The following is a 13,151-nucleotide window of genomic DNA, read 5'->3' on the forward strand; positions in this document are numbered from 1 at the left end:
ACCAGTAACGGGGTAAATCAATCACATACCTCCTGATGTAATGCACTGAGAAGGATACAACATCATTTCTACGGTATTCTAACCAAAATGCACAACTTCAGTTTAGTCATTAGAAAAACAGCATCCAAGCCTGAACTGAATGGCTTTTGCTATGAAATGACTAACCAGTATTGAGGTTGTGAAAAACAAGATTGTAGTACTAACTATTCCAGATTAAAGGACTTGTAAGAGGACATGGCAACCTGTGAGCCCAGACTGGATCCTGGACCAGAAAAAGGACACTAGTGAGACAACTGGCAGAATTTGCATAAGGTCTGTAGGTTATAGCATTGCATCGATGTGAATTTCCTGATTGTGATCATTGTACTGTGGTTATTTGAAGAATCTGGGTGAAGGACATATGGGAATTCTTGGTATAATCTTTGTAAGTTTTTTGTAAGTGTAAATTATTTCAGAAGTAAATTTTTTAAAAAGCCATAGTTATGGGTTGAGTTCCAGTGGTGAGATACTTTGAAAACCTAATTGCCAATGTTTTTTATCTAATAACTCAGTTCTGACAGGAATCTTCCATCATTCCCATTTATTTTGTAAACCAATCATGCAGAATGGCTTTTCCTATATTGCTATTTTGAATAGGTGATCAGAAATCACTTTTATTAAACACCACAATATTACATAATTCAATGTTTTTGTGTTAGAAGCAATTGGGTTTGTGACCAGGGCCCAAAATGTTCACTCCCTGCCACCATTACTCCCGCTACCACTGGCACCACAAAAACAGTGACCATTTAGGAAGCTCAACTTTAGTTCTCCCAGAAAGTTCATGAGGACTTAGACATTGCTACTTCTCAGAAAGATTCTAATGTGTCATAGTTTCATTTGGGGTTTCTGTTGTTTTGGTTTTTTCTTTTACAGAATCAAATACCTCCTTTTCATCCAATAAATTCTTGAATAAAAGACCTACAGGCATTTTACTGATTTCACTCAAGAAATCTTCCAAAGATGATCTTTGGGGAAGTCAGTATAGACTTAGGAAAGATTATTAGAAGATCCATACATCATTTACTGAGCCTGGAACTTTAGACAAGTCATCAAACAGGATCAAATCTCAGTTTCCTCATCAGTAAAACGGGAATAAATAACATCTACCCTACCTCATAGAGTTAAGCATCATCATGAAATAATATAAGCTACATATTCTAATAGGGAAAGAAATGTCCATTTCCTCTCTCAGAAACTGAGGCAGAGATCCCTGTCAACAAATTCACACAGGGAGCTGAGCCCAGAGCCCAGAACTTGTCATCTCCACTCTAGGCTTCCACACACCAGATCAAAGACACCTCACTCAGAAAATACACAACACAAGTCACTTCTCCTCCAAAGGCTGAGCAAAATCCCCTGAGGAAAAATTCCTAACAGATGAGTCTGCTCCAATTTTAAGTACATGTTCAAGATCATATTCATCAGATGTAACAGGAGGTATACTGGGATAAACTTAATTAATTTTATTCCACCATGAAGTGGGAACCCCCAAACACCCTTTAGTTCTCTCCCTGAGTAATGATCTTGCGTTCCCTCCAGTGCTGTATAAAGCAGTATCAGTCTGTAGCCCATTAGATGCAGAGAGAGATGCAGAGTAAGCAGGAACCCTTAAAGGGATGCTATTGATGTGAACATCACATTTTTTTTTATTAAATTCTTCTCTCTAAAATACCGGTAGCAAATTGGATTACTGTCTTTATAGTACCTCTAAAAAATTAAATGCATATTTCTAATTCCCAGGGCCATAGTGATTATAGTGTCTGATCTTTACGTAGTCTCTCAGTAACAGAAATAAAGGATTTGATTGTTCTAGGTAGGGAAAAAAATCAGCTAGACCATAACAATTGTCACCTTTAGGTCAACAGCCCCCCTCCCCAGGGGATTAAAATGTTGTAACAAATTTAGAAAGTTCTATATCTTTGGTTCCCCTCTCTTTGGCCTGGGACTCAGAAAACTCAGGGTGGTACTTTACTGAGCTGAGGGCAAAGGAAGCTGGCCAGATCGTTTTCATCTTGATGACTCTAATTTCTTTTATATTTTAAATTTTGAGTAGTGATACTTATTTAACAACAGCAACAACAGAAAGGTGTGTTGACTGTTCACACAGCTCCTACAATTCCTAAGGTCACAAAAAAGGTGATCTCTTTGTACATTGTCTAGAAATGATGATTAAGACGGCAAGTTATCTACAATATTCCGCAGAGAATCTGAATCAGAACTCTCTTTTACAGGATCTAATTGCTTACTCTTCAGTTGTTGAAATTTCTTTTAATGACGTTACCTTTTAAAAGCTATATTCATTACAAAAACCCTTTTCTTCAGTTGAAATTGAGAAACAGCAAAGTATGTATACGTGCATGCATATATATTCCTTAATTATAGACTATGCAAGGGGCAATGCAGGCAATGATAGAGTATAGGCTCTACAATCAGGTTGCCAGGGATCAAAAGCTGGCTCCTTCCTAGGTGTACATTTCTCAACCTTATTACTAACCTCAGTTTCCGCAAACTGGGGATTAATATAAACACTTATCTCATGGGAGTAGTCATGAGGATTAAGTGAAATATTCCAAGGAAAGCGCCCAGAACAATGCCTCACACAAAAATGTAGATGACTGCTATCTAGAGAATGGAAGATAAAGATATCACATCCACCACTAAAGTGGTTGGAAACCCAGGACAGCCAGCTTCCTCCTCCGACACCTTCTCTCTCGGAGCTTCCTTCCTTTGCCTTAAAACATTTCCCTCCAATGCAATGCCCATCCCAGTCCTTCAAACTTAACTCACTTAACCTCTCTGGGTCAACTTTTCTCAACTGAAAAGTGAAAGATTTGAACTTGATCATCTTAAAAGTCCCTTCCAGTTTTTAGGGGTATAAATCTTGAGTCTGTTCAAAGACTCTATAAGCAAGGTGAGACAAGATGGTCTGGCCATGCTAAGAAACCTTACTATGCTTCTATTACCCCAAGGAAGAAAAGTGAGGATATCAACTACCTCCAAGAAGAGAAACTGAAGATCAAAGATCAAGCTATACCATTAAATATAAAATAGACAAGCAATACCCATTCTCAAATAAACATTCTCCTGGGAGTTTGCCTTGTTAGTTCTAAATGGTTAGTTTCTCTGTTAGACTCCAAGCTAGACTCTGAAATTAGGTAGCCTTTTATAATTTGCTTTAAATATGTGGATTAAAAAAAAAACACCTCAAGTGTAAAGGCAAATTGTCATTGAGAATTCTGGGACTATGAGCAACTAGACAGAATTCAAATGAGAGTGTAGATTGGTTGAACACATGTTTATTAACATAGAAGCTCACATTTTATCAACGAAAGCAAGTTGTAATCCCATGAATCCAATATCTGAGTCAAAGGTACAGAGTAAAGAGGTGGAAAATGACAGCAAGTATACATTGTATCCCCTTAGCAGAAACCTACTGGAACAAACTCTATTGGCTGACGTGTGAGCATGCAGAATATGACAACCTTGGAGGTTTATGCCATATTTCCTAGGAACGGGCCACATATAGATTAGACAGAACATCCCAGAAGTGGGTGGGATTGTTACTTTCATTCCCTCAAAACTGAGAATAAATGCCCAGGCGATCACATACACATCTCAAGCATGAGAAAAGTGGAAGCCCTTTCTGTCTCAGGCTACCAGGAAAGCACAAAGGCTTCATTTCTGGGTTTCTTGGCTTGTCCTTGTGTTTTAGGTTGGTTTGTTATTTTAAGGAGTGGTCTAATTCATGAGGATCTGCAGGGGCTGGACTGTCAAAGCAGATCTTCCCAGAGACACTGATAAGCAGTCTGTTAACCAGGCAGCTACTTGGGTCTCCCAACCCATGTCAAATGGTTCTGCCTGTGTTTCCAGAACCGTGCACTCCTGGAGGCAAGAGACCCTGGCCAACCTTAAAGGGAGTGCAGAATCTTCCAAACAGCCAAGTTGAGTTTTGTGCCTAATCAGGGATCTTCTTTAATTTGGACTCATCCCCTTGGTTTTGAAATTGGTACCGAGAGTAAGAAATACCACCTAGACATGCAGTGCCCTGTGGCCACAACCTCCCTATTCCTACCCAAATCCAGCAGCCAACTCCAACTTCAGTTCCCTGGATTTCACTTCCAGGTTTAGCCAAGGGAGGCAGAGTTAGCCAAGCACTTCCCCAGCCATTTTCTCTTGTAGTTGAAGCCAGAAGCCTGCCATTCTCCACACTGAGCCCCTCCATAGTCCAAGCAAGACTCAGATCACACACCTATGCCAGGGCCCACATGAGTTCACATGCACACGCAGGCCACAGAGGGCCAGGGGGAGACACTCCAGCAGCCACTCTTACACTAAGAAGGGAGTCCAAACCCAGGAAAACAAAAAAGCAAGCTGGGGGAAAAAGGAAAAAGAAAAAGAAAAACTAAAAAAGAGATATGATGGTTTTGCCCACATTGCAAGACAGGTTAGCCAAGACATACCTTTTGACTAGGACCTCGCAGCGGTCATTCTTGGGACTGTCAGTGAGGTGGGTGGCCTTCTCCATCGCCCCAGGGGCCTTGAGCAGTGTTGCTTTGGTTTATTTCAGGAAGTGCTATTGGAAACATAAAACAAAGTGCCTGGCGGGCACTATAAAAAAAAAATAGAAGAAATACGGTAGCCTTGATCATCCAATGGGTATTGATACGTTTCTTAACAGGGGCAAGGGGAGGGGAAACACACGATGACGTCTCCTTCTATCTTCCAGAAGCATGGCCTCGGCCTCGGGTGGTGGAGTCACTGCTGAGCCCATGACGTTCTGCTTATATTCCATCCCTGCATTTGGAAGTCGTTCTTTGCCAGGAGGAAAGTGAGGAAAAACCAGCAATAACAAAACAGCAGCTCTACTGACGGAGGAGGAGAAGCCCAGGAGGCGGCTGGTCAGGGCCCAGGTGTGGAGGGAGGCCAGGCATAGGCACCCCGACTTCTCTGGAACTACTGACATTTTCTCGCAAGCAGAGAGGAAGACGGAAAGGTCGGGGAGGAGAATGAGGGAGGGGTCTGCCGCGGGGAGCCGCAAACTCCGTGGGGCACAGAAAGTGCAACCGTCTCCCATTGAGGAAATTCTCCCCACCGGGTGGCTTGCCTCTAAACAGGATATTGCTTCGATTTCTTTGATTTCCCTTCTCTCTCTCTCTCTCTCTCTCTCGCAAAAAAAAGTCTGATTCTAATAATAGCTAGACTATATAAATAATAATGTTTTAATGTTATTGGTTCTTTGTTTCCAACCCAAAGTTCCTCTTCTCTTCCTTTTGCCAATAAATATGAAAATTGAGGACATCAACTCTGCTCCTGTCAAAAAGACCCCCTCCCCTCAGAAAAGAGACAATCCGTCTAACTTCCTATGTCTATGGAAAATAAATAGTGCATCACGATGCCATCTCTCGGAAGAACGCTCATTCTGCTGTTTTGTTTTGTTTTGTTTCAGTAGTTTGTGCTTCTGTTGTACATACCCAAAACAGAGGGGTGGGGGGAGGGATGGAGGGACACATGGGAGGTGAGGGGAAAAAAAGCAAGGATAGAGGGGAAATCTAAAGTTGCCTTTCATTAAAAAAAAAATATATCAGAACCAGCACAATGACCAAAGTCAGAGGGGGATGGCTAATTGCCCAGAGAGTCTGTTCCGTGGGTTTAGCAACTGCCCTTTTTATCTGCTGTGGGCGAACCCCGGCCACTGCGGCGTCCTCGACAGGAGCGAGGCTCTTCCAAATCGTCCTCATCAAAGCCGTGGAAAGTTGACGTGTCACTTTCTGACGTGGAACCGAATAAGTCCTCCGTGGTACGTGCTGCGGCCGCTGCCTCCTTCTCCTTCCTGCCTTCTCCTCCCAAATGAGCTGACATGTATGATGAATATATCAGCACATGGGTTAAGCAACAGACAGCATTATTAATATTCTCATTACATTATTACAATGCTATTCTTAATAGCAAGATATTTAACCATTTGCACACCAAAGGGATTAACCCGGTGCATCACCTGGTGACGGGGATTTGGGACAAAGCAAACATTTCCAGGGAAGAGGCTTCCCCCACTCCCCGAAAAGGCATCATCTCTACCATAGTAAATATGTCCACAGCTTCCAACAGCAAAAGATTCAACCATGATCTTTCTTCTGTTGTGCATACACACAGGCGCTTGCACGCTCACTCAACCCTGCCCCAGACAATTATTTTCATTGGTGGTTTTTAAGCCTGGTTGGGATTTCTTTGGTGTTTTCTGTTGGTGTTTCTTTGAACAATGTTTGTCCTTCACTTTGACAGTCAGCTGTACAAAGGTATTACTGTCAGATAACCCATTCAAGGTGGTTAAGCCTCCATCTATTTCATTTTTATTTTTACCCGCTTCTATCCCATTCTTTCAGAACCCTTTCAATTCTCCCCTTACGCCATGTCGTTCATTTGCACTGAAACCAAAAGGAAGTTGGAAAGTCTGATAAGTGGTAGGTGATAAAATAGTTTGTTTCCTTTAACCACAGGAGGAAATTTCTGTGATCTGCATCCACATACATGTGCCCGCGCGCACACCACACACACACACACAGACACACACACACACACACACACCCAGCCACCAGCCATGCCCAGGTATTGGTTACTCCAGAAAGTTCAGTTGTCAAATCTCACTCAGGGCACTACAAAGGTGAGAAATAGGAGTAGAAAAGCACTAATAAATCAGAGCATCCTGAAATCTGTAAAACTCAGGTTTAAACTTTTTTGCATTCTAAATGAGCCCCAGGACTGCTCTTGTATAAAGGAATGATACATCCCTCATGGTGCCAATTTCAGGAACCTCACTTTCTCCCAGGAAACAGCAGTGGTAGGGTAGATGGGAGGGGAAGGAAGCTCTTCCAAGCTCCATACTCTTCTCTGGAAGGACCGTAGGGAGGCTCCAGAGAAGTATTCGCCCACCTGCCTCAACAAGCACATCTCATCTCATGGGCCAATGACACCTGTTTCTTCCCATGGTATCAACTATTTCAGGAACATTAGAGTCAGACCTTGACTAAATGATCTACCAAAACCAATCCTTGGTAAATGCAGTGAGAATACCTACGCTGGTAGAAAATGGCTCCCTGAGCCACATAGCAGACAGAACCTTGGAGGGAAAGCTGAGGGAAGGTTGTGGAAAGAGGCTTTGCATAGAAAAAAACAACTTCCCACTCCTGACATCCCACGGCTTAGATTCTAGCACCCCATCTTTTGTAAGAAAGGAAGGGGAGAAATTACAGCAGTTTGCAATGAGAATTCTGAAGCTGCCCCCTCTAACCCATCCAAACCTACAGCAGTCCATAACGTGTTGCTTAGACCATCACTCCAAGTGACCTTGCTTCTGGAAGTAGAGATTTCATCTGATTGCTTGCTTTTAAAAAACACTGCATTGAATTTCATCTGTTTTTTTTAAGTATCTTAAAAAAAAACAGAGTCCGCTATCACAAGGGTCCTGTCTTCTACACTAGCATCCATAGAATAAAAAATTCAATGTTAGGTACCACGTTTGGAAAGTAAATGAATTGACAGAATTGCACAAATGGACCACCCTTGAGAGTCACACGTTGAGGGTTGTGTGCAGCAGAAACCACAGTCCTTTTAAAATTACTGATTTGCTACTCAAGCCAGCCTTAAGCCCTAAACAGTCCTACCATCAAAATATAAAAGGGCTAAAGCTAAGGTTTGCAGACAGAGCAAGGAAAGAGCTGAGTTGCTACAGTCAACCATGATGGGGTCATCTCAGTTCTTCTCTGGAGACTGGGAGTGAAAAAGACACTGGATAGAAAGGTAGAAATGAGAAATGACTCACTGCTGGAACAAAGCATCCAACCAAACTGTTTCACCTACTCATATCAGGGGCTGATGAGACTAAAAATGGGGTTGAAATTCCCTCCTCCCTGCCTCGCACTGTGGTCTAGTGCTGACATAATACAATATGAAAAATAGGTAGTACCAACCAACCATGGCCAGCCAAAAATAATGGTTTGATTAGAACTAAAAAACAAAACAACCATTTGAACATAACCTGAAGACCTGAATTCATTTTAAGAATGAAGGAACAAGACCAAAAGTATCTTTCTGTTATCTTAGCCTTTGGATAGGTTAAAATATAAACATATACACCAAATCAACTGCAGATTAGCCCTAGGAGTGCCTGTCCTTTTGCCTCATTGATCTATCGGGGTCTCTTCTGTTCTGTTTTAGAAAATGAGATTAGTGGCCAATGGCGGTGGTGTTTATGCAGCTAGCCAGGAGCCCGGGGATCTCTGACTCCCACAATTCAAGATGTGGTTGCTCTCCGAATACTCATGTTTCCACACCACACCACACTCTTCGGGTTTGCCCTAGGCACTTCCACAGAACAAACCCATCTTTCTGTTACATGTGCATCATCCACTACGAGAAAGCACGTTGCCTTCTCTCCAGGTTTTTCCACTCTACCTCGCTGTGGTCCATAAAAACACGCACAAAGAAATATGTACCTCATGGAAAGGCCAGACACAAACCCAAAACTTCTCTTTGCCCTTTCCCCTGGATCCTAGGGCATAACTTTTGGTTCTTGAGACCCAAAGAAGAAAAATATCAGAATGAGCTGAAAACTCCTCTCCACTCGAAAGCATTGCCACCATCGCTTCCCTCTCCAGTCTCCAGCACCACAAGATGGAAGAGGAATGCAAGAGGAGCATTCCTGGTCTACGGGCACCCGGTGTGGGAAGGGGCCACACTCACCAGAGCGTCCACAGTCTGCGCAGGACACCAGCTCTTCAGGCCGCCCACTCTTCTTGTTCATGTTGGAGCCCCCCAAGCAGAAGTCACAGTAGTTATTGGGAATGACTGTTCCATCCGGTCCTTTCTGGGCTGTGGGAACATTTAAAACATTCCAATTTCAGGCTTACATGAGTTTCAACTGCCCCTTCTTCTCCTCCTACAGTGTGGTAGAATCTGCTCCAGAAAGAATCTGAGGTTTTATCATAACCAAGTTGGCAAATTGGGCTACGCTTTCTTTTGGATCCTTCCGGGTTTAATGGTACTAATAATATCTTGCAAGTCACCCAGAGTTTAATTTTTAGAGTATTCCCCAGCTCTGTGTTGTTGCAGAAATCACCCTGCTCCTCTGATTGCATCTTTAGATGATCAAACCATCCAGAAGAGGTACTGGTCAAGTGAACTACTCTCAGCCCTAAACAATCAGCCCTGTGGGCCCAGGCCCCAGGCATCAGATGGAAACCACACACCATGGGAGAGGAAGGAGCCAGTGCCTGGACCTTGCCATTGGGAACAGTGCTCTTGTTTAGGAGATATTCTTCCTGTCCCTGAAATGGAAAACAAAGAAGCACTGATGGGAGGTCATTTCCAGTAAGAACACCAAAGATGCTCTTGGGGACTTGGACAAACATCTTGGTGGAGTATCTATCTCCCTGAAGGGGAGTCTCATCTCCCTGAAGTCCAGACCCATTGATCATGGAAAGTACCCAAGACCCCAAGTGCCTAAAATCAGAACTAGACCCAGGCTTCTAGGCACTTGGCTCAGCCTCATGCCAGAGATGGATTAAATGGTGAGTTACTGAGCATGTCTCTAGGCTTAAGACCATCACGAATAACTGAACACACTAACTTCAAAACCCACTCCTGCTGGAGGTCCTTAAACAAAAGCAAAGAAAAATCTTAGGACATGACTTTGAAAACAAAGCCTGTGAGGAGAATAGCACCTGTCCTTATGCACCAAAATCATTCCATTTCCAGGGGCTGCTTGAGAAGCCTTGAACAGATTATTTGCATGGAGAGAAATGCTTCCCTTTTTCTGTTTCTCCCTCCCTATTGTGGGCATTTCTTTGTCATATTCACACTCCCTGTTTGTAACTAAGAAGAAAAGTCTTTCTGTTTATGGGATCAGCCCTAACCACCCAAGTATCTTCCTCCTCACCAGACCCAGTGTCTGCTGCTGCTTTTCATTATTCACTGGCTAACGTTAATCAGGGTCCCATACGGTACAAATCTGAAAAAGGAAGCAGAGATGTGAGCAGAAATACCATCCAGACAGTAAGTGATAAACGGATTCACCCACTTTAATGTGATTCCCTCTGGCCTCCACTTCCTCCATGCCTCTGCTTTGCCTCCAGGAATAGAAAACCTACCTGGGGAAGGCGGAAGACAAAAGCTAGAGGAATTTCATTATAGAGGGTTAATCCATTTATCAGTTGCTATTTGGATTGTTTAATTGGTTTCTAAGTCATTGATTTCCATCTTCAGGGAGGCAGACAATTCTCTGCAAGAAGTGTTAGCTGTTTGGGGGAGACAGAGGAGCTGGCCACATTCTGGGGTCTGTTCAGTGTAGGCTTGTCTTCATGAGTCCCTGGATCTCAAACACATTTGCATGGCATACAGAGTGCTTTTGCAAATAATCTCCAAAAAGCAGTACATCTGCAAAAATTTTACTCTGCCTATAAAATTTTCATTGCCCAAATCCAGAAGTACCAGAGTCCCCTTCTCCCTTCTCCCTCAATTGCCATCTTCGTCATTTTTAGAACTCTCCTAAGAAAATCCAAGCATCTCTATGAAGCAAATAAACTCAGGGTTTCCTCAACAAGATATGGATGGAAAACTATCAAATGATGAACAGAAAGAAGAGATAGGGTATACTAAATTTAGGGGCTGAGGGTAAACCAAAGTTAAGTATCATGATTGATATGAGCTAGATATAAAATGTGGAGATGCCAGTTGTTACTTAGGTAGCTTCCTGTATGGAAGGCAATCAGAGAATCCCATATATATCATTCATAAAAACTTACAGGGGGCCTAGTCTCCTCAGCTGTCTCTCTCCTATACTCTTAGGGACTTCCTATAATTTTCAATTTCCTCCCCATTCACAAGATCTTTAAGAAACTAAAGAATCTGATTTTCTCCAACACACTGTCTCCCTCATGATGTATGAGGATGAGTAAGTAAAATATAGAGTATAAAAGCTTGCAGATTAATTCTTGATATGGTTTGGCTGTGTCCCCACCCAAATCTCATCTTGAATTGCAGCTCCCATAATCCCCACATGTCATGGGAGAGACTGAGTAGGATATAATTGAATCATGGGGGGCAGGTTTTTCCCTAGCAGCTCTTGTGATAGTGAATAAGTCTCATGGGATCTGATGGTTTTATAAGGGGCAGTTCCCCTGCACATGCTCTCTTGCCTGCTGCCATGTAAGATGTGCCTTTGCTCCTCCTTTGCCTTCTGCCATGATTGTGAGGCCTCCCCAGCCAGGTGGAACTGTGAGTCCATTAAACCTCTTTGTCTTTATAAATCACCCAATCTCGGGTGTTTCTTCCCAGCAGTATGAAAATGGACTAATACAATTCTACACAGCATTCACTACCAACAGACCATTGGTAGAACACCCTATTGAATCATGAACTCTACTACAAGAAATAAAAAATTAGAAATGATCTAGTAGAGCTAAGCAGGCAGTGATAGAAGAATTCAGCCTTTGTAAAAAGACCAAAGGAAAAGAATTGATTTCATCTGAAAAAGGGAAGCTTCTGAGGAGATGGAGTCAGAGCAGCATCCTGTTGGCCATACAGAGTTCCTGTCCAAGGGGTGAGGGAGGTCCTAAAATCCCATGTATAGGCCCTGGTATGTGCAGGAGTGACATGCCAGGCCAGCTGGGGTGCGGAGGTACATTTTTAGTCTGGCAATGGCCCAGTATAGAAAGTGATCATGCACAGCTGTTTTATTTTTCAGAGAAATCTTTTTTGCTTCAGTTTCTACTCTTTTCTTACAACAGTGAGCTCAAAGCATCCTTCCATTGTGGTCAGATGGTATGGAATGGACTAATTGCTTATGCACCTGATTTTCTTAAACATTTTGGTACTTGGGATTAGTTTCAGAGCAAGGGTTCTCCCATGGAGCTCTCCCAAATTTCAGCTAAAACATATCAGTCATGCCCTGGGGAGGACACTGTTGATATCACCATTATGACCCTTGTTTATATTGAGTCTGTGTGCCTCCTCTCCCCGTTTCACATTATCATCTCTCCATATTAAATAGGTCTACTCCTTCAGGTTGGAGACCAGGTCTAACCCGTTGTTGGAACCCCTACAATCTGTGGGATGAGTGACTTAGAGAGGGATGGCAGGGATGTTAGTGGGTGGCACAGTGATGCCCTGGGAGCACCGGATATCATTCACTGCCCCTGGTTTATTTCCCTACCAGAGGAGAGCTGGTCCATGTGTGCATGAATTGGTCTGTCACCTGGTCTCATGGCCAGCTCCCAGAGTACACAGAAGTCGGTAGCCAATGGCCCTGAGTCACTGGAAGAATAATACTGTACCCCTCCTGTGGGAGGCGAGACATCATTCTGCACCAAACACACGAGAACACAGAAGACAATGATTCATTGTCTCTTGAGAAGAGGATACCTGGTCATGCCTATCCACTCAGCTTCCCTTTTGTTCAACTGCGTATTGAGAAGAAAAGGAAGCAGACATTTATCACACCACAAAACTGTGGCAAATCTTTTGCTGGATGCTTTATATATGTTATTTCATTGATTCTTGCAAAAACTTTGTGAAGTAGGGAATTTTTTGACAGATGCAGTAACTGAAATCCAAAGAGATTAAAGCGCTGGCTCCAAGCCTCGGTTGGGCTCTTCGAAGGCAGGTTTCACCACCAGTTTGTCTGTGTCCCCAGAGATTGTGCCTCTGATCACACTTCTCTGCCTCCTGGGAAGTCCAGAGGTAAACACTTTGCAGCCATACCTTGCATATAAAATATTTCATAAATCTCTTTAGAGTCAACCTGATTCGCCCAATATGATATTTACGAAGCCCAAAGCTATAAAAATTATTGAGACCGGCCTGATAAAAGTGGAAATTCCCTTTGAACTTAAATTTAATGTCCCTACTACAGTAATCCATCCTGGGCGATCCTGTTTATTGTCATCTACTCTATGAAAACACTTCTCTGGAGAATTCCAGAGGCTCATGAAGGAATTTTTTTAAGTAAAGCTCACATCATGGCTAGGTTGGCCTATGGCCTGACCCAGCCATGAGCAATTTCCTGGTACTGTATATGAGATCATTATAAAAAAGATTTTACTATAAATAGGAAGCTC

At 42.9% G+C, this 13,151-nt stretch overlaps 1 protein-coding gene across 3 annotated transcripts in view; it reads right to left on the reverse strand.

Moving 5' to 3' along the window:
- DPF3 (double PHD fingers 3) overlaps window positions 1–13,151 on the reverse strand; it is a 276,138-nt gene that overhangs the window by 46,525 nt on the left and 216,462 nt on the right. For 2 of the 3 annotated variants that reach the window (XR_008671183.2, XR_008671182.2), the window contains exons 8-9: window positions 8,779–8,907; window positions 4,503–5,894 (exon numbers count right to left, since the gene is read on the reverse strand). Coding sequence is in view for 1 of the 3 variants with exons in the window: in XM_019010025.4 (XP_018865570.1) it covers window positions 8,779–8,907 (129 nt within the window). In the remaining 2 variants the exon portion in view is untranslated. The remainder of the gene's footprint in view (window positions 1–4,502; window positions 5,895–8,778; window positions 8,908–13,151) is intronic. The other variant, XM_019010025.4, reaches the window with a different exon arrangement.

This window comes from Gorilla gorilla, chromosome 15 (assembly GCF_029281585.2).
Source record: "Gorilla gorilla gorilla isolate KB3781 chromosome 15, NHGRI_mGorGor1-v2.1_pri, whole genome shotgun sequence".
In the NCBI taxonomy this organism is placed as follows: Eukaryota; Metazoa; Chordata; class Mammalia; order Primates; family Hominidae; genus Gorilla; species Gorilla gorilla.